This window comes from Grampus griseus, assembly GCF_964374135.1.
Source record: "Grampus griseus genome assembly, chromosome: X".
NCBI lineage: Eukaryota > Metazoa > Chordata > Mammalia > Artiodactyla > Delphinidae > Grampus > Grampus griseus.
Window position 1 is genome coordinate 114,841,756 of NC_138999.1, and position 20,925 is coordinate 114,862,680.

Here is a 20,925-nt window from a genome sequence, read left to right on the forward strand (position 1 = left end):
TATATTTATTTTTTATGTGAAATAGGAATAAAACTGCATTGATCTTCCTCATACGTATGTGCTTATGTACTTATGCAAGTGATTCTATAGGATAAAGTCCTAGGAATGGGGATGCCAGGAGAGACTCTGTGCATTTAACATTGGGAATCAGTACTGTCACATGTACCAACAGTGTATGAGAGTGTCCAGTTCCCTACAACTGTGCTGGATATTATCAGTCTTATAATTTTTACGAATCTGATTATCTCATTTAATTTCCATTTCTCTTGTAATTAGTAAGGTTGTGCTTCTGCCCATGTTTTTTCAGTCATTTATATTTCTTCTGTGAATTGTCAGTCCTATCCTTTGCACGTTTTTCTTTCAAGGTTTGTCTTTTTAAAATTGATTTGAAGTGCTGTCTGTAAAATATAGATATTAATTCCCTGCCACTAAATGGCTTCTTAGGTGTCCTAACCCCAAGATTATAAAAAAAATAATCTCTTCCATTTTCTTCTGTTACATTTCTGGTTTGTTATTTTATTAGATTTTTTGGATCCATCTCTAATTTTTTCATATAGTATGAGAAAAGGAATCTGAATTTTTAGAAAATGGGTACCCAGTTGTGCCATTATGTCTCTCCCCCACTCATTTGAAATGCTACCATTATCATACTCTGATTTCCCATATGCATGTGGGTCTCTTTTCAACCTGGCTTTCTCTTCTGACATGTGTCTATTCCTATGCCAGTGTTTTAACTACTGTTGCTTTATGGTATATTTTGATACCTTTTTTTAAAAAAGATAGTCTTGTGTATTATATATTTACTCTTCTAGAAAACTGTGGAATCAACTTTCAATTCTGTTTTATCAGCGTTTCATTAAATTAGGTTAGCAAGAACTGATACCATTCTAATGTTGATCCTATTCATCCAGAAGCATGGCTTATCTCAACATTTTTGTGGGGCTTCTTTTATATTTGTATTTCTAACACATTTTTTGTTGGGTTTATTGAAGTTTTTTACAACTACTTAAAGACTGCTATTTTGATAGGTGAAAATGGTGTATCACTTAATTTACACTTCTTTGACTTAGAGACATCAAATTTTCTAAAAGTGTATTTATTTATTTATTTTAAAGTTTACTTTGGCTGTGTTGGGTTTTCGTTTCTGTGCGTGGGCTTTCTCTAGTTGCGGCGAGCGGGGGCTACTCTTCATTGCGGTGCGCAGGCTTCTCATTGCGGTGGCTTCTCTTGTTGCAGAGCATGGGCTCTAGACGCGTGGGCCTCAGTAGTTGCAGCATGTGGGCTCCGTAGTTGTGGCTCACAGGCTCTAGGGTGCAGGCTCAGTAGTTATGGCGCACAGGCTTAGTTGCTCCGCGGCATGTGGGATCTTCCTGGACCAGGGATTGAACCCGTGTCCCCTGCATTGGCAGGGGGATTCTTAACCACTGTGCCACCAGGGAAGTCCCTAAAAGTATATTTAACTACTTATGTTCTACGAATTATTTGATCATACGGTTCACCCATTTTTCTGTTGAGGTCTTAATCTTTTATGAGCTTATCAGATCATAAAGATACTAATCCTTTGTCATAAGTACAGCAGATATTCTTCCAGTTTGTTTGCCTTCTAATTTTATCACTTTTTTTTTACTTTCAGAAGTTTAAAAGTCTAATATAATTAAATCTGTCAATCTTTTGTGATTTTTTTTTTTTACTATTGCTGGTAAAGTCCCTAAAATTTTATACTGAACGATTCCATGTTTAGGACAGACAAATACGCCATCTGGAAAACTAGCCATGTTGGCCTGATAATGGAATCAGTTAAGTAATTTCTTTATAGGTGTTTAACAATGTAGTGTTATTATAGTGTTAGTGATTATTTGTTTTCATTGTAAATAACAGAATATTATGTATATCATATATATGCTGTAATATATATCAGGATGATTGGAACATTTGGTTATGATTTTTCATTTTAATTTTTGGCACATGCAAGTAATTCTAATAGCTTTAATGAAATTCTGTGTCTTAAAAATTGTCAGATTGAATGTTTAAAGTAGGTGGCGTGTTCTGATGTGAAATTTGCTATAGTGTTAAGATCAGAATTATCTTTAATTGACTTGTCTATCTTCACAGGGAGAGTTATTCACATGAATTTGTCTTATTGCCTATAAAACACTATCCACTTTTACCTTCCCCCCCCTTTCTTCCCTTAAATCCTACCATAGTTAGGTGAAGTTACATTGATATAAATTTTTATTAACTGTTTTGCAAATGGTCTAATGCTCTCAGTTCTTAGAGTTTATATATTCAAATATACTGATTAAATTACCCTTTTCTTATCATAATGAATGTGCTTTTATTGCTTAGGAAAAAACCCTTTAAAGTATTTATTAGGAAAGATCAGCATCTGAGAAGAGGAGTTGATATGCTTTCTCATGGAAGAAATTAGTCCGTGGAATTATAGTCGATAATTTATGGTAAAAGAAAAAACAATGTAGGTATTAGAACTATGCCTAAAACTTTCTATAGTTTGACACTAAGACAAGTGAATATTTGATTTTTATACCTTTTTGAACACTAAGTACATTATCTTATATACAGTAGGCCCTCAATAAATATTTTTAGTGAATAACTGAATGAAGCACCTCTATTAATGGTAGAAATACTTTTCAAATTACTGGGAAGCACAGTTCTAAAACTTCTCCATAAATTTTGTTTAATCCATTAACGTATACACAGACAACCTGCACCATAGCTTTTCTACCACTTATGTTAGAAATTCCTTTTATACTTAATATTTGTTTAATTACTTGATCAATTGGTTAGTTCATTTGTAGATATGTTCCTTGGTGAATTTGATCTTTTGATTTTCATGATAGTTTAAAGAGCTGTCTAGAGCAGTGCTGTACAATAGAACTTGTCTGTAATGATAGAAACATTCTATATCTGTGATGTCCAGTAGAGACTCAGCTTGCCACATGTGACTAATAAACACGTGAAATGTGGTCAGTGTGACTGAGAAACTGAAGGTTTAATTTTTTTTTTTTTTTTTTTTTGCGGTACGGGGGCCTCTCACTGTTGTGGCCTCTCCCGTTGCGGAGCACAGGCTCCGGACGCGCAGGCTCAGCGGCCATGGCTCACAGGCCCAGCCGCTCCGCGGCATGTGGGATCTTCCCGGACCAGGGCACGAACCCATGTCCCCTGCCTCGGCAGGCAGACTCTCAACCACTGTGCCACCAGGGAAGCCCTAATTTCATTTAATTATAAATGACTTAAATTTTAAAAAGCCACATGTTGCCAGTGGCTACTATATTGGACAGCACAGATACACCTACTTTATTTTCATTTAGCTTTCCAAGTTATAGCAAGTTTATTTTCTGGGTAATTGTTCTGATTTCACCAACAGTGTGAGGTAAAACTCTTTGAAGCCTATGGTAAAAAAAAAATTATACAAGATCTAATTCTAAAAAATTCCCTTATTAGAGTTTAGAAATGTTTATTGAATTATGTGCACAGTTAAGATCACAAAACTCATTTTCATAGAATTATAACTTTGATGGAAATAATTAATTTTACAGTTATTATAGTAAAACTATTTCTTTGTATTTCATTTTTGTTGCATTTATATGAAATGTTAGGCCACTATATCAAACATACCACAGATCATTTCTCCCCATATCTTGAGGTGATTTTATTCTAAGGAGAAACATATGTTCTAAGGACCCATGAACTAATGCTCATTTTAAGATTGGTCCATGTAAAGCTTTTATTCATTTTTAAGCAGCTGATCTAGAAGAAAGTTTTAATGAACATGAACTGGAGCCCTCATCACCTAAAAGTAAAAAGAAAAGTCGCAAAGGAAGGCCGCGAAAAACTAATTTTAAAGGACTGTCGGAAGATACCAGGTCCACATCCTCCCATGGAACAGATGAAATGGAGAGTAGTTCCTATGTAAGTAGAAAAATGTTGGATTCTTTCTTTTTGTTGCACCATGAATATTTCATCTGAACTGTGTTGATAGGTAAAGTTAATCATTTGAAGTGTTAACTAAGCTTGAGGTACTGATAGCATATTTTCATGGATTTTTTTTCAAGGTTTTCATTTTCTTTTACATTTGCAGAGAGATAGGTCTCCACACAGAAGCAGCCCTAGTGACACCAGGCCTAAATGTGGATTTTGTCATGTAGGGGAGGAAGAAAATGAAGCAAGAGGAAAACTGCATATATTTAATGCCAAGAAGGCAGCTGCACATTATAAGTGCATGGTAAGTATGGTTCTTTTTATGTGCTTTTAAACACAAGTTTTGGAAAAGCATTTAGCTAGTAACCTAATATAGAACTTTCCTCCCCAGCATTAGTGTTTTAGAATTATGAATAGTGTATCCTATAATCTCAAATCTTTTTTTAAAAGTATAATTGACTTACAATATTATATTAGTTTCAGGTATACAACATAGTGATTGGATATTTTTATACATTACAAAATGATCACCACGATAAGACTACTTACCATCTGTCACCATACAAAGTTATTACAATATTATTGACTCTGTTTCCTATGCTGTACATTATATCCCCATGACTTATTTATTTTATAACTGGAAGTTCTATAAGCCCAAATCTTCATAAACTCTAGATTTTAAAAAATATAGCCTTTATGATTTAGTGCGATTTAAAGTAATCCTAAGTATAGTTACTATGTTCCAGATAATCCATAATTAATGATTTCATAACTGTAAAAATTTCAGCTTTATAAACTTGTCTTGGAAGCTATGTTTGGCCTCCACTATAACCTCGTAAAAGTCTTTCTTATTGCACTTCATATACTATATTGCAGTTATTCATTTATGAACCTCTTTCCCCTAATAGACTCTTAAATCCCTTGAGGGTAAGAACTATATCTTATCTTTGCATCCTTAGATCCAGGTCTGACATATAGCATATGTAAACATTTTTGAACTAGATTGTATTGAATTACTCATCCCATTTATGATTAGGTTTTAAAAAATTATATTATTTAGGGAATTCCATGGCAGTCCAGTGGTTAGGAGTCCACGCTCTCACTGCCAAGGGCCCGGGTTCAATTCCTGGTCGGGGAACTAAGATCCCACAAGCCACATGGCATGGCCAAAAAAAATTTTTTTTTTAAATTATATTATTCATATCAGAGGTTCTTAACCAGAGATGCATATCAAATTTACCTGGGGAGCTTTTTCCATAATATGTACCCTTGGAGTAGATCCCAAACATGTCTAGTTTGAAAAAAAAATCTCTAGGTGATTCTCATCTGCATCTATGATGGAAATTTGTCATTTTAAACTATTTTTGAAACTGTGGAAATGTAAAATAGTTGAGATGACAGGGTGACACTGCTGAACTCTCCTTGTTAAATGAAGCATTTAATCTTGGCTCCACACTGGCAACCTTAGTTTTATTCCATTGTCCTTATTTTGGGTTATATTTTAATCAGACGTGAATAGATTTAAAAATATTTGAGTCAGTACTTGATTATTATTAAAGAAAAGTCATCTTTCTCAGGATATTAAAATAATGTAACGTAAGTGTTCTTAAGTTGTTTAATCTTTTTCTCACAAGGATTCTGAATATTAAATGTTCCTGCATTTTTCTTTTCTAGTTATTTTCTTCTGGCACAGTCCAGCTCACAACAACATCAAGAGCAGAATTTGGAGATTTTGATATTAAAACTGTACTTCAGGAGATTAAGCGAGGAAAAAGAATGGTCTGTGCTTTTATGTTTATGCTATGCAACATTACTCTTCTGACTTTGTGCTTTAAATTTAGAACACATCTCAAATTTATCCAGTCATCAAAAAATTTAATATAAAGTAGTTCATATGTTAAAGTGAAGTATATATTTGACTTATTTGTAATATAATAAAGGATGCTGATGTTACTGAAAGTTATTCCTCTTTCTATGTAACTTCATTACCTAAGACAATTATACTGAGATTTATACTTCAGGGTATCTGAGAGTCTTTTAGTAAAATAAATGAAGATGTGAACATGACACACCTTATTAAGTTTAAAATGTTAAATTGTTTAAGCTCGCTTAAAGAAAAATTCCATGACCCCAATAGAACATTGAGAATCCCCCCTTGTTGTTATTCATTCTTTTTTTTTAAAATAAAAGGAGATTTTTTCAGAGCCTTCTGTTTAGTTAAAGTTCACATACATAGTTATATCTTTTAATATGTTTATCATAGCTTTAAAGTTTCCTTTATAAAATGTGCCTAAGTCTCATGTTTTTAAACATACTGAATTACTAATAAATAGCTTTAAGAAATAATGGCATCTTTATTTGATGACTTACTCCTTTACAGTCTGTGAATATTATAAAATGTCATTGGAATGCAGAATCTTTTCTTTAAGACAGCAGTTGTCTCTAGAAATGACTATTTAAAAATTTTTTTATTGTGAAAATTTTCAAACATCAAAATTAGAAAGACTAGTAACACACGTCTATCCATCACCTTGACTCATCAGTTATCAAGAATTTGCGGCACTCGTTTCATCTATGCCTTTTATTCTTGTTGCTTGAAGTATTTTAAAGCAGAGCTGAGACTTCATATCATTTCACCTCTACATATTTCAGTATGTATCTCTTAAAAGTTGGACATTTTCTTACCTAACCACAATGTCATTACACCTTATAAATTAACAATGAGTCTTCAGTGTTATTTAATACCTAGTTCGTATTTCCCCAATTGTATCAAAACTATCTTTTTAAAGTTGGTTTGTGTGAATCAGAGGAGGTTCACATATTACATTTGGTTGTTATATTTCCCTTAAGTAATCTAGGGCACTCCCTCCTCCCTGTCTTTGTTGTCTCTGTTTTTGTTTTGTTGTATGCCATTGACATGTTGAAGAAAACAAATTAATTGTCCTGTAGAATATCCCACATGTTTTATTTGTCTGTTTGCTTTTTCACAATGCTATTTAACTTGTCCCTCTATCCGCCAGATTTTCTTTTAAAGTGGAAGTTAGATGTAAAGCTTGATTAGATTCATTTTCAACATTTTGGGGGGTAAGAACACTTCACAGGTGGGACTATATCATCCATATTTTATCACATCAGACAAGTCATAATGTCTGACCTTGGATTCAGGTGGTGAGTTGATCCCTCCGTTGTGAAGCTCCCCTTCGATCTTTCATCTGGTGGTTTCAGGCATTGTTGATCTTTGTCTGAATCCATAAGAAATGACTTTTTCTTTGTGGAACTGCATTTTTGAAGGTATAAAGATTTTTGATGTCAGTTGTTCCATTTAAACCCAGTTCAGTTTTTTGATACTTTGATTACTCTTCTAAAAATGAAACTCCTTTAAAACAGAATGTGGAGTACTAAAAAAAAAATAAAGGGGAAAAAAATCACTTCATCGTATGTAGCACAATGTTGTGTCATACAGCTAAAGTCAAATAGGTGACTAGGATAACAATTCACATTCTCTTGATCAACTTATTTACCTCTGCACTGTTGAATCTTAGTGTCAACACTAACCTAGCATTTCCCCAAGTGTGCTCCAAAGGAAGTCAGTCCATCGGGATGCTCTCCCACTGCTCCAAAGTTAAAAGGGCATCTGGAGTTCAGTAAACTTGGGAACTGTTTACTATACCCTCCTTCCTGGAGGAAGGCTGTCAGAAGTTCTACAATCAAGTAATCTGTTGAAAACTAGCATTTCTCAAACTTCTCTGACTATGAAACCCTTCTTCCAACAATCACCTTAAGTCTTAAAAAGATGTCAGCCCCTTTAGTCTGTTTCTGCCCTTTTGCCTACTTGGTAGCAATCCCTCTCTGAGAATCTTCTCATTCTTCCCCCCAGCCATAATAGGAAAGGAACTGATCTCAGGGAGAAAAAGAAGCCAACCACTAAAATACAGAATATATTTTTGTGTGTGTGTTTGGCAGTATTAAGGAGTGTTCCCTTTATGTTTAGATGTCAGCTCTCTGATGGTTAGTAGAGTTAAATAATGGAAACATCAGGGGTGACTACATATTAGAAAGTCTATCAAAGTATGATTTAAATTGCAGTGTTATTTAATACATATGCTATACAATAAGTTCAGTGCACTCTTTTTCAATAGAAAAACTGGCTGTTTTCTTTGTAACGTGGACTGTTTGGCTGAAATAGCTAAAATAGAAGAAATAAGGTTGCATAAACTTTGAAATACTGCTTATGATTATTCTTTCTCTTCCCTTAAACAGAAATGTACACTTTGCAGTCAGCCCGGTGCTACTATTGGATGTGAAATAAAAGCCTGTGTTAAGACTTACCATTACCACTGTGGAGTACAAGACAAAGCTAAATACATTGAAAATATGTCACGAGGAATTTACAAGTAAGAGAACAATTGTCCATTTTCCTAAACTTGTCAGTAAGTAACTGCCCTTAAATAGATGACATTAGTTTACTTGCTCACTCTTCTTAGGTGGTGTTTAGCCAAATGTAGAATACTAAGGACTCTGTATAAGAAATGAGTACTGCAATTGACATTTTCCTCTGCCTACACATCCCTGGATTAGCATTCATTCAATCAGTATTTTTATGCTTCCTGTGTGCCAGGCATTGTGCTAGGAGCTGGGCATACAATAGTGATCAAAACAGACAGAGACAGTGTCCTCATGAAAGCTTACAGTCTAGTGGGAGAGAGATATATCAATTAAATGGTCACATAAATATACAATCATAAACTTCGTAAGTGCTGTAAAAGATGTTACAAAGCGCTGTGACAGCATGTAACAAGGAGGAGCTAACCTACTAGTCTGTAGTGGGGGAGTGTTTGGGAATTTCCTTAAGGAAATAGTGCTTGAGCAGAGATATGAAGGGCGAAATGAATGTGGGCATTGGGAAGGCGTTCTAGGCAGAGAGAACAGCGTGTGCAAGGCCCTAAGATGGGAGAGAAACAAGGGTGCAAATGAGGGGGTGGATGGTAGGAGGCTACTGCTGAGGGTCCAGGTGAGAATTGTGGGTAACTTAGAATAGGATATAGTTGTGAAGGCAGAAGTTGAAAAGATACACTTGGAAGACTGATGAAAGAGTAAGGTTTGGAGATTTGGGATTACATGTTACCCTCCTTTTTATGGGCCTCCACTTACCAGTGCTGCGTTGGGCTAGTGTTATCAATGTGAATCTACAATGGTTCCCTTTGTTTAATCGAATGGAGAATAAGTTGGTAGAGATCCCTGAATATTTATTTGGTTTGCCTTTGCAAGTTGTAAAGCACTTCCTCGCTCTCACATTCCCAGCGTGCAATAAACCAGTGACTCAGGGTCTCCTATTCCATGGACAAAGCAGTTTGCGTAAGCAGTCACCAAGTCATTTGGGTGATTGCGTGAGGTGCTAATGCTGTATTATAAAATTGGCCAAACTTCGCTTAATAATAAAGGCACATGTTTTTCAAGTGAGTTCTATCAAGCCTTGAAGGAACAGATAATTCCAATGTTATTTAAAGACGTCCAGCACATAGCAAAAAATGGAAAACTTCTTGGTTCATTCTGTAACACGTGCATAGCTGTGACACCAAACCTAACAAAGACAGCATTTAACAACAAAAATTTTAAAACTAGAGACCAGTCTTAACTTTTATAAATATATGTACCAAAATCTGAAATAAAATATTAGAAAATCAAATCCAGGGCTGTAGTCTAACAATTTAAAGATTATTCAAAATTAGGAAATATATAAATGTGACCTGTTACAATTAATAAAGAAAAATCCTAGTGGATAGTGAAAAGACATTTGATACCATTCAACATCCATTTCTGAATTTTAAAGTAAGGTAGCAAGAGTGCTCTTGGTGGTAAGCTAGGAGTCTTAATAGAGTGTTAGGAGAGACAAAAACGGCAAACAGCTTATTTAGTGTTAAAGTAAATGGACCATGGTTCTTAGCCAGAGCTGAGCCTCAGAATCGCCTGGAGGTGGATACGGCCCTCTTTAGAAATGTTCATGCCTAGGCCCTACCCTCAGATTTAAATTCAGTGGGTTGAGGCCCAAACCATGTATTTTGATGACTCTGCAGGTGATTCTCAGGTTCATCTCTAATTGAGAGCCACTATATCAATACACTTTCATTCAGATCAGGAACAAGACAAGGGTGCCAACTGCCAACGTTAACTTTCACTCTTTTTCTGGAGGGTTAAGCCTGTGCAATGAGAAAAGGAAGGAAAATGTATAGTAAATGTTGTGAAGGAGAAAAATACAATTGTCAATATTATTGATATTACTGTCTACCAAGAAAATCCAAAGAAATCAGCTCTGAATTTATTAAAACTTATAAGAGCTCAGTAAGGCTGCTGAATATGAGATGAATTCTTAAAAACAATTCCAGTAATAACTACTTAGGAAATGTAAAGGAAAAATGTCTATCCCACCACACACACACACACACACACACACACACACACACACACACACACACACACACACACACACACACACACACACACACACACACACACACACACACACGTGCATACACATACACCAATGGTGAACCTTTTTTAAAAATAGCATTTTACATAGGACCCCAATGAATGACGAAATATATTATGTTCCTTGATAGGCTCAACTTTGAAAGATACCTATTCTCCCCAAATTAATCTATATACTTAATACAATTTTAATGAAATCCAACTTTTTGAGTTTTATCTAAAAAAGTAAATGTGGTATTATTGTCTATTAGTAATGATTGTTACCTTATATAACAGGAAAAGAAATAGAAGCTTAAACAAGATAGAAGTTTGTTTCTCCCCTAAAAGACGTCCAGAGGAAAGCAGTGCAGATGTGGTAGGCAGCTTTTCAGTGTTATCGTTGGCCTCCATTAGCGTCTTTCTGCTGTCTCCTCCTTGGGCTTCCTTCCATAGGAAGCAGGAGGAAGCAAGGGCAAAGGAAGATGGAAGGACAAAGTAGCTGTTGCTCCAGCTGAGTCAGGCTTTAATCAGCCTTCCTAGAAGTTCCATACATGCTTCTGCTCAGCATCTCATTTGCCAGAATTTAGTCATATGTCCAAAGGAGGCTGGGAAATATACTCTTAGTGGACACATTGCTACCCAAACAAAATATGGTTTAGTACTATGGAGGGTGGTGGGGGATAGATAGTGGGGTAGCCAACTAGTATAGCACATGAAGCCAAGAAAATTTTTAATGCAATTGAGAGGAGAAATCCCCTGTTAGATATCAAAGCCAATCATATAGTAATTAAAACAGTATCACATAAGATAGATCACAGAAGATCACAGAAGACAGATCCGTGTCTTTGTTGGAATCTTATAAATAATTGTGGTAGCATTTTATATATGTGGAGACAATGGATTAATTCAGTACCTGATATCTATACAGTTGGCTCTCCATTTAGAAAACGGTCTTGACCCAGGGAACTCTACTCAATATTCTCTAATAACCTATATGGGAAAAGAATCACTGATTCACTTTGCTGTACACCTGAAACTAACACAACATTGTAAGTTAACTATACTCCAATAAAAATTTAAAAACAAAGAAAAAGAAAAGAAAACAATCTTGAGTATAGGTGGCCTTTCTAAGCATGATAGGGAACTCAGAACTTTTATTTGACTACATTAAAATTAGACTACCTAAAGAGAACTCCAAATCATTACGAAAAACACAACCCAGTTTAAAAAATGGGTAAAGGACGTGAACAGGCAGTTTATAGAAGAAATAACCATGGGTTATAAGCACATGAAAAACTGTTCAACCTTATTAGTAATGAATCAAATGCAAATTAAAACAAGATCTTACCAATTTTGGCAAAGATGAATAGGATTTAGACTATCTACTGTTAGCTAGGTTTTTGAGACACAGGCATTCTTATTCCATGTTAAGGTTGAATATAATAAATTGGTACAATTTTTTAGGAGAGCAATTTATTATTGGAGATGAAAACCTTAAAATAGTATATATCTTTTGCTACTAGTGTGCTTGTAGGGATTGAGCAGACAACAGTGCAGAGATGTATGTGCAAGAAGTGTCATTGCATTATCGTTAGTGATAGTGGCAACACCCACTAGGGCATCTTCTTAGACTCAACTATACTTCAAACTGACAAGATTACCCCAGATGGCATCAGTCTACTCAGGAAGAATATAGACAAGAACTACAGCTTGCCAGCAGGGTGGCATCAAATATTCGTCTTCTCTGAGAGTCCTTGCAGCAGTCATTGTAGCAGTACAGCTCAGGTCCAATAAGATATGATCCACATTGGGGGAAAGCCTCATACCCCATTGGAGTCAGCACCTCTTAACAATACAGTCATATAGGCATAGATAATTTTCAGGTTACACCACACTGAAAGAGGACCAAAGATAAGACTTCTTATCAGAATATGCATATTTTTCCCAGTCCAGGTACAGTCTACCAACTGGGGGGGTAACATAGCTTAGTAAAATAGTTGACACACTAATTTTTGTTAAGTTGCTAGAGGAAGAGAGCTAAAGAGTTAACCAAAGGTGAAATTCTCATGTGGAATGGGAAAAGATTTTTAACTTTTCACCCACAATAGCAAAGAAAGAAAGAGAGAGAGAGGGAGGGAGGGAGGGAGGGAGAAAGAGAGAAAGGAAGGAAGGGAGGAAGGGAGGAAGGAAGGAAGGAAGGGGAGAGAGAAAGAAAGAAGGAAAGAAAGAAAATCAAATCAGAATTCTATCAGGAGATTTAGTAAATAAATTTTAGTACATACATGTATCTAGTGGAATACTATGCAGAAATTAAAGAATAAAGTAGACCCATGTGTAGAGTTGTGGAGAGGCATTTCAGTGATTGAGTCAGGGGAAAAAGTTGCATAATTCTATTTTAGCATATAAAAAGTACGTGTGTACACACACGTACAAGATTTGTGTATGTTTTTTATACATAGAAAATTTTCTAGGAGCATAGTCAGCAAACTTAATAGTTGTCATCTCTCATTCGTTGCATAGGGGTGGAGAAGAGGCAATTTTATATTCTCCTTTATATGGTTCATGAGCAATCCATTATTTTTAAAAGTAGCCAATAATATTTTAAAATAACAGGCCCATTTAAAATGTTTAGAATTAGATATGTGGAGAATTATTGTGTTTACATTTTAACTTTATTTAGATATTTTCACAATAGTTATCCGTTTTCATTTCAGGAAAAGATGGAAAATGTAGATAAGAAAAATAAAACTAAATGTCAACTTTAATTCTACCACCAGAGATAATAACTTTAAATCTTTTGGAATATTTTCTTCTAGACATTTGTGTGATTGTGTATATGTGTATATTTATAAAAACAAAACTTTCTTATATATACTCTTTTATAACCTGTTTTCCACTTACTATATCTTTAGTAGAGGCATTTTTTTTCTGTGACGTTAAACAGTTGTACATCACCATTTTAATGGTTGCATAGTATTCCAGTGTATGGGTGTATTAGTTTGTTTAATCAGTTCTCTTTTTAGACATTTAGATGGCTTTTATTTTTTAGCTGTTAGAAAACCATGTTGCAGTGATCATTTCTAAACAAAAGTATTTGGACTGGGATCCATGATGATTTGAAATGCTCTTTTTACTTTTTCACATTGAAATTTGTTTCTTAAATCTGCTTAGAAGTGGATTCCAGATTTTTTCATAGAGACCATGGAGTTCAAATGAGTCCGTAAGCAGGCAGTTTGGGGAGAGAAGAATGGACAAATGAAAGGAAATGCAAGGAGGAATATTTCTGAATGAAGTGGCTTCCTTCCCTCCTACATGTGACTTGCTTTCTTTCTTTACCAGCCCTTTCTGGATCCTGAATATATTCATATTAAAAAGGCGAGGGAAGATTATATAGTGATCTGTTTATCCTGTTTTATTGTCTTTATTGTATTTCTAAGCTATTTACATATGTATTTTTCTAAAATGTCAGCCTCCCACCATAAAACAGTAAGTTCTGTGACAGCAGAGATCTTGTTTGACTGGTCAGCACCTGCGGCCTTGGTGTCCAGACTGGTGAAAGACACATAATAGGCCTATGGGAAATAGTCCTTGAGTGAAAAATAATCCGATAAAAAGATTAAAATTTGTTCTAACAAGAAAGGGCTCATCCTTTTAGATAAAACTCTGTTATAAAAATTTCTAAAAGCCCACAAAAATAGAAGAGTATAACAACCCCAGTCTCAGCAGGTACCAACTTATTGCCACGGTTGTTTCATCTACATTTTTTTTCTTTCTGAGGTATGTTAAAGCAGAATCCCAGATCTCTTGTCATTTTATCCTTACATACTTCAATATCACTATGCTATCATCACATCTTATAAAATTAACAGTAAATTCTTAGTATCATCTTATACCTGGTTCACTTTGGCATTTCCACAATTGTCTTGAAGATGTCTTTTTAGACTTGATTTGTTCAAACCTCAATACATGCAAGGTCCTTACATTGCATTTAATGGATGTCTCTTAAGTCTCTCTCAATATAGAGCAGTCCCCACTCCACCCTTGCCTTTTCCTTCTACCTGTTAAGGAACCCTGATAAGTTGTCCTGTAAAAGTCCCATATTCTAGATTTATCAATTTGCATTTTCCTGATGTCATTTACCTCATTTCTCTACCCCTCTGTATATCCTGTAATTTATAAGTTGGCTCAAAGGCTTAATTAGATTCAGGTTATATTTGGGGGAAGATACTTCATAGGTGCACTATATAGAAGTGATATTTGATATTTGAACGCATGATTGAACTCATGATTTAAAGTGATTCCTAACATGCAGCGTTTGAAGAGTAGAAATTCTCCATAGTTCTTTGAAAATGTTTTAAGAATAAAAACTGATGAGCAAAACTAGGTCAGAAGTCAGTTGTTATTGCTGCCCCCCCAGCCCCACCCCTGCCGTTTATTCTACTCACTTGTTAGAAACTTTTCATGTTAAACCTAGTCTTACACCATTTGTGGCAGATGAATTCCTGTGATCATCTTTTATCCGTTGCTGACCACAAGAGGGCATCCACTGAACATTTTCTAAGCATTGTTCCATCTTGTCATCTTGTGTATAATTGACCTAAAACTGAGCTCAGATCAGCTCCCACCCTTCTTTGATTATTGTAGGGGTATTTAACTATAAAAAATATAGTGATGTATATACAGTAAAGTGGCCTAAACCTTTGTTCAAAATCACCTGCATTGCTATTTTCATTAAAAACAATGAATTTCAAGTATATACCCAAGTAAAAGGTTGTCGGAACAGCATGATGTCAAAGTATCCCTCCAGAGATGGTTTGTTAATTTCAAAGAGGGAATACTTACCCTTACGATAGAGAAATCTGGCCGTTTCTACCACCTTAAAGCAAGTGAAAACAGCACACTCATAGCAGGACATTCTGAAATTACATGCATCCTGAGGTATGCAGGATTACCTACAAAGTATCCTGGACTAACAAAGGAAAGTTGAACCTAAACTTAACCAAGGCCTTAGACCTTGTTTCTAGTTTACAGGAAATAAAGGGTGAGAGAAAACCAAATAAAACATTCACAGGGACTTCCTTGGCGGTCTAGTGGTTAGGACTCGGCGCTTCCGCTGCCGTGGCCTGGGTTCAGTCCCTGGTCAGGGAACTAAGATCCCACAAGCTGTGCAGAGCGGCCAAAAAATGAAAAAAAAAAACTGTAAAAAAGACTCTTAAAAACCAAACCAAAACAAAAACATTACCACAGTTAGATAAATCCAAAATGTGGTGTAGTTGACGAGGCATATGGTCTGACTCTTCCCAGAAGGTCAGTGTCATGGGGAAAAAAAGAAATTAAAGGAGCCAGTCTACATCATGAGAAACATAGCTAAATGCAGTACCTGGAAAACTGTTAGGTGACTCATAAAGGTGTTCTAGTAAAGGCCAGGACACTAATGATGAAAAGGTACTTGAGAAGTTTGAGTAAAATTGTTTCATGAAATGTGAGCAGAAAGCAGCAGCATGTATACAATTTATATTATTTCCTAAAATGTGCTTTGAAATTATGTATATGAACCATTATAGAATTTCATTATTTCATATATATACCTAAAAGTTGATATTTTCATGTTGGCCAAGAACTTTTTTTAATCTCATTGGGCAAAGTGAGGAATTGCCTTATATTTGGACATATGTGGTTTTATTTCAGACGAACTTTTATTATTTCATTAATAGAGTGCTTTCCTTTCTATCTTTTAGACAGAGATGGACCTATAGCTAATTGTGGGGTGTTTTTTTAGTGTGGATGAGGAAACCCAGATTTTAAATGGGCATGGACCTCATCCACTAATGACATAAATATATTCTCATCAACAATGACAAAACATTTTGAGATTTTTATCTTTCATCATTGTAGACTATATTGTAAAAATCATAGTGGAAATGATGAGAGAGATGAAGAAGATGAGGAACGAGAGAGTAAAAGCCGGGGAAAAGTAGAAGTTGATCAGCAACAACTAACTCAGCAGCAACTTAATGGAAACTAGGTATGAAAGTTAATTATATTGGCTCTGTTGTCAGGATACAGTATACACACTGATAAATACGTATTGAGGTAATAATGTGCAGTATGATTTTTTTAATGCTATTATGTTTAGTTAAGCATGTTACTAGAATGCTGAGGATGTGTAGGCTTGCATAGTTTTTTTCTTTTAACTAGCTGATTTTGTAATAATAAACACAAGCTATCCACTTTATCAATAAATGTAGTTGTAATGTCAAACCAATAAGATATTCTTGCTCCTCAATAACATTATATTATTGTGTTCCCCTCAAGCATCATATTTTACATTTTTTTATCATCTTTTAAACAGGTTCATGGGACAGAGTTAGAAAACTGGGAATGAATAAGACATCCATAACTACTATTCTTTTTTCACTGTTTTCTAAAATCAAAAAGGGTTTGTAACTTTTTACTGCCCAACTCTTAGATCCTTCATTGAACTGCCTAAAAACATCTTGTTTGTTTTATGAGCCTTCACTAGATGGCAGAGTTTGACATGTTGATATTACGTAGCTGTAGTTTGCAGTTTCTGGGAAGCAATTGAAACACTATTAACCCTGTGTATAGTGTCAACAGTTAAAGCAGACATTGAAATGAAGTAAGCTATATTTCTGGACTGAACAAAGTTCTACTGTTTAGAGTGTCTAAGTTTGTTTAGTGGATTCATACTCAAGGGAAAGCATAAGCAAATTTCACTTTACAGTGCAAACACGCCTCTGGTGGCAGCACATGGGAATTTATGAATTTTTTTTCCGCACTCAAGTAATGGAGGCGAGAAATGAAGAGAACCTTCTTTTTCTCTTGGCTTCGACAGCACATGCTAAAAATCTCTTCCAAGAAGTGTGCTAAAGCTTTTCATTTGGTTCCTGTTAAAGTTGTTCTCACTGACCAGCATGGACTCAGGCAACTGGTGATTGATTATAAGCTCTGAGCTCCAGTGCTTACGGCAAAATTCTCTTGACAGTAACCCTCTTCTCTTTTCATGTCATACAAAGAGCTTCTAGCAAAATGATTGGATCCTTTCAAGTTTAAACTAACATTTGGCAACAGCAAATTAAGCCTCTTTAACCTTTAAAGGGTTACCACTTACTAAGGACTTTAGCCACCGTGTCTGAAACCCGTTCCTCTCAAGTGCCGTGTTGTTGTGGAACACTTCATATATTGGCCCAAAGTATGTAAGGAGATCTCATGTGCTGTAGAAGTAAAAAAAAAAAAAAACAGTCTTTGCATAAAGCAGTATTTATTTTTAATTTTGTGACCACTATTTTAGAAACTTTATTTAATATTTTTAATGTTTTCATTAATTGCTTTGCTTATCTATAAAATAGGATTCTGTGTCCTATTTTTCTTCTGGTAGGGTTCAGTGGTGTTTTATTGATCATCTGAATTGTTCCTCAAAGCCTAAGAACCCAGCTTTTTAGAAAGGATTTTCACACTGGCATTTCTAGCTAGTGATATTTTCTTCCACTTACCTGCTGAAGCACATTTATATATTTCTTTATGGCAAAACCAAAAAATTTTAGTTGTGTTCTGCCGAATATTACCATAGCACCTCAATATCAAGGGTAGGGATTCTGATTTCTGAATTATTAGTTAACCTACCACATTAAAGCAAATTAGCCAACAAGAAATAACATGTTAACTTGACTGTACATTGAGATATTCTGCAGCTTATGGAAAAGCATTTTAAAAATGTAACAGGTGGAAAATTACACTGTGCTTAACGACTGATTTTTTTTAACTGCTAGTCCCTTAAAGTCACATTTGTCAAGTGTGTATTCACACATTTACTTAAATCAAGGGACTCGATGACTGCTTTATTTTAACCATCTTTTATTATTTTTAGAAGGAAACTAGCTTTAGTAGTGGATTGCCCTATATGTTTTTCTCCTTTTGCTCTAAATATACCATTGGATTTTTTGTGTGTGTATGTGATGAATTTTCAAAATTCACCATGACTTGAAGTGCAACGACAGATCTAGATGTTTGTTTACCAAGCTATGTGACTTTTCCCAAAGGATCTGTACTTTATTTCCCTACAGCAGCTTGAAACCCATTATTTTAAATCTTTGAATCACTGTGTCTAGATCATTTTTACATTGTGTGCCATAGACTTACCCATGGAATAATAGAGCACCTTCATTTTTGGACAACTACTGTAATGATGTTTTTAGGAAAAATGGAAGGTGCCGGGGGTAATAATGGCCAGTCAATAATCATGTAATGGACTTCAAATACAATAGCTGTCAGTTAATGGATTTGTTATGTAATAAACTGTATGACTTTGTATGGGTTTCTTCAACCCTTTCTCTGCCACTAGCAACCAGAATAGCACTTTACCATTTGGTTGGCTAGATAAGTGGCTGGCTACCTATTTTTCTCACTGTGGTGTGATTGGCTAAATAGTCTTTCATTAAAAATTGAAATGTAAATTGAAGTCACATGAAAAATCACCTTTGGTTGTAAACCTCCAATATTTTGATTCTCTATCCATGTTTTCGTCACATGCTGAGTAAAAGTGCCTTACAATGTAAAAATTGTACAGTACTTATGTTCCCAAGTAGCATCATCATCTTCTGGGTAGTAATTACATCGTGGTATGACTATTTAGAAAAATGGACCTCAGCAGTGTATTTACCGTTCATCTCCTAAGTCCTTAACTGTAGTTTTAATAAGCATGACATTATTTGATAAGTATATAACATTTACATCATTTCAAAAAATACTGCCATGACTGTCTTTTATGCGTATTTTAGCTTGAAATTTTGAAGCGTCTTTTCTTTTCTCCTTTTTTTTTCCCTTTTTTGTTTTGTTTTCGTTATCGATATTAAACAGTGTAATCTTTGCAAGCGTATATTGAAGATTATTCTGGAGCATTTATTGCCTTACCAGAAATGTTAGTAAGAAATGTTCTTTAGAGTAGAAAGATAGACTTGAGTTTCTATACTTTAATAAGAGCTCTTTGTTCCTGGGGGGGGGGGATGGGAGGGGTGAGTTTTACTTTCATCTCAGTTTATTAAATACCCACAAATGAAATACATTTTATTTCAAGGATCATCCATTTTAGAATTTCAGATAGTACTTGCTCAGGAGTACATGCTACTCAAGATATTAAGAGAATAACAAGATATGTAGATCTACTGTTGAATCAGAATCTATGTACTTGAACAAATGTGTGACTCAAATATCTCAAAGCAAAAGAAAAGTGTTCTAGAATGTTGTTGCTTTTTTAAAAAGCACTAAAGTTAGACCAAGGTATACAGTTTTGTTCTAACAGACATTTAGGTTAATTGTAAAGATAAGGAATGCATTATGGGTCAAAATCAAACATTCCTCTCATGTTATGTATATTTTGTTCCTGTTATATTGGCTTTATTTTCAGAATTGTAGTTTGTAGTATTAGTTTCCTTTTATTGGTATTCTTGCATATACTATTCATTCAATAAATGAGTTATGACTTTCATGTTCGTATTTATGTCTTTTTTGTGCAAGGGTATGATGAAGCTTATTTGTAACAGCAATAGTACTGTGTTCCTTTTAGTCTTGCTTTTATTTCAAGGTGAAATACCTAGTTTGTTTAACAAATTTGTCGTTAAACAAGTATGAGAGAGAAAAATGTGAATTTGAGTTTAGTTCAAAGTTTCACACATAAGGCTTTATCAGGGAGAGAATCAGCAATCTTTCAAAAGTATGATAGAACTGCATTACATTTTGGTTCTTTTATCATTCCATGATAAAGATACCTACAACTTAAATCGGGTCCTCTGGAACCTAGTTAGAAGGTGATTTTAAAAATAAACCAAAACTCGTAGTACAATTTATCTGCTTGCTAATAAGGGTGCAGGATTAATATCCTTGTCATAAAGGGATTCCACCTTAAAGATTTAAATGTACTCCCTTTACTCTGGACAGCTTACTTCTAGCAGTAGTGCTCATGTATTGAGATGGTCCTATCCAGGGCAGAAATCAAAGTTTTAATTGGTAGAATTTGCTCATTCCATACATACAATTCCTAACCTGCGTTCCTGCATTCCTACTCAAAAGGAAAAAGAAATCAAGTAAGAGGTTCTGATTAATGCTGGAACTATAGGAGAGTGTGCTTTATTGCAACCGCTACACACATGCTTGGCAAGTGTGTGTGTGTGTGTGTGTGTGTGTGTGTGTGTGTGTGTGTGTTGAAAATCCATTACTTAGTTTCATTTTAATTACCCCATAAAATTATAAAGAGAATTATGTGGTTTTCTTTACCTAATTGAAACTGTTGACAGCTGGGGTTTGGGGTTGGGGTGTTTTTTGTTTGTTTTCTTTTCTCAGCTGCAGTCATCAGCAATTGCTGCTGATCATTCCAAAGCATAAACGTGCTAGAATCTCCTACGAAAATTCTATGGCCAGCAAATGGCCAGTCCATGTTTTTAAGGGAAAACCCAGTCCCTGAGACAGTGCTGCTTTATGTATCAACCAGTGTTACATAATTTTGCC

At 35.0% G+C, this 20,925-nt stretch overlaps 1 protein-coding gene across 3 annotated transcripts in view; it reads left to right on the plus strand.

Moving 5' to 3' along the window:
* PHF6 (PHD finger protein 6) overlaps nt 1-19,902 on the plus strand; it is a 52,783-nt gene extending 32,881 nt beyond the window's left edge. For 2 of the 3 annotated variants that reach the window (XM_082681992.1, XM_082681993.1), the window contains 7 exons: nt 3,764-3,930; nt 4,100-4,243; nt 5,614-5,718; nt 6,483-6,590; nt 8,200-8,333; nt 16,300-16,429; nt 16,757-19,902. In XM_082681992.1, the coding sequence (XP_082538118.1) occupies nt 3,764-3,930; nt 4,100-4,243; nt 5,614-5,718; nt 6,483-6,590; nt 8,200-8,333; nt 16,300-16,429 (788 nt within the window). In that variant the 3' untranslated portion in view covers nt 16,757-19,902. The remainder of the gene's footprint in view (nt 1-3,763; nt 3,931-4,099; nt 4,244-5,613; nt 5,719-6,482; nt 6,591-8,199; nt 8,334-16,299; nt 16,430-16,756) is intronic. The other variant, XM_082681994.1, reaches the window with a different exon arrangement.
* The last annotated feature ends 1,023 nt before the right edge of the window (nt 19,903-20,925 follow it).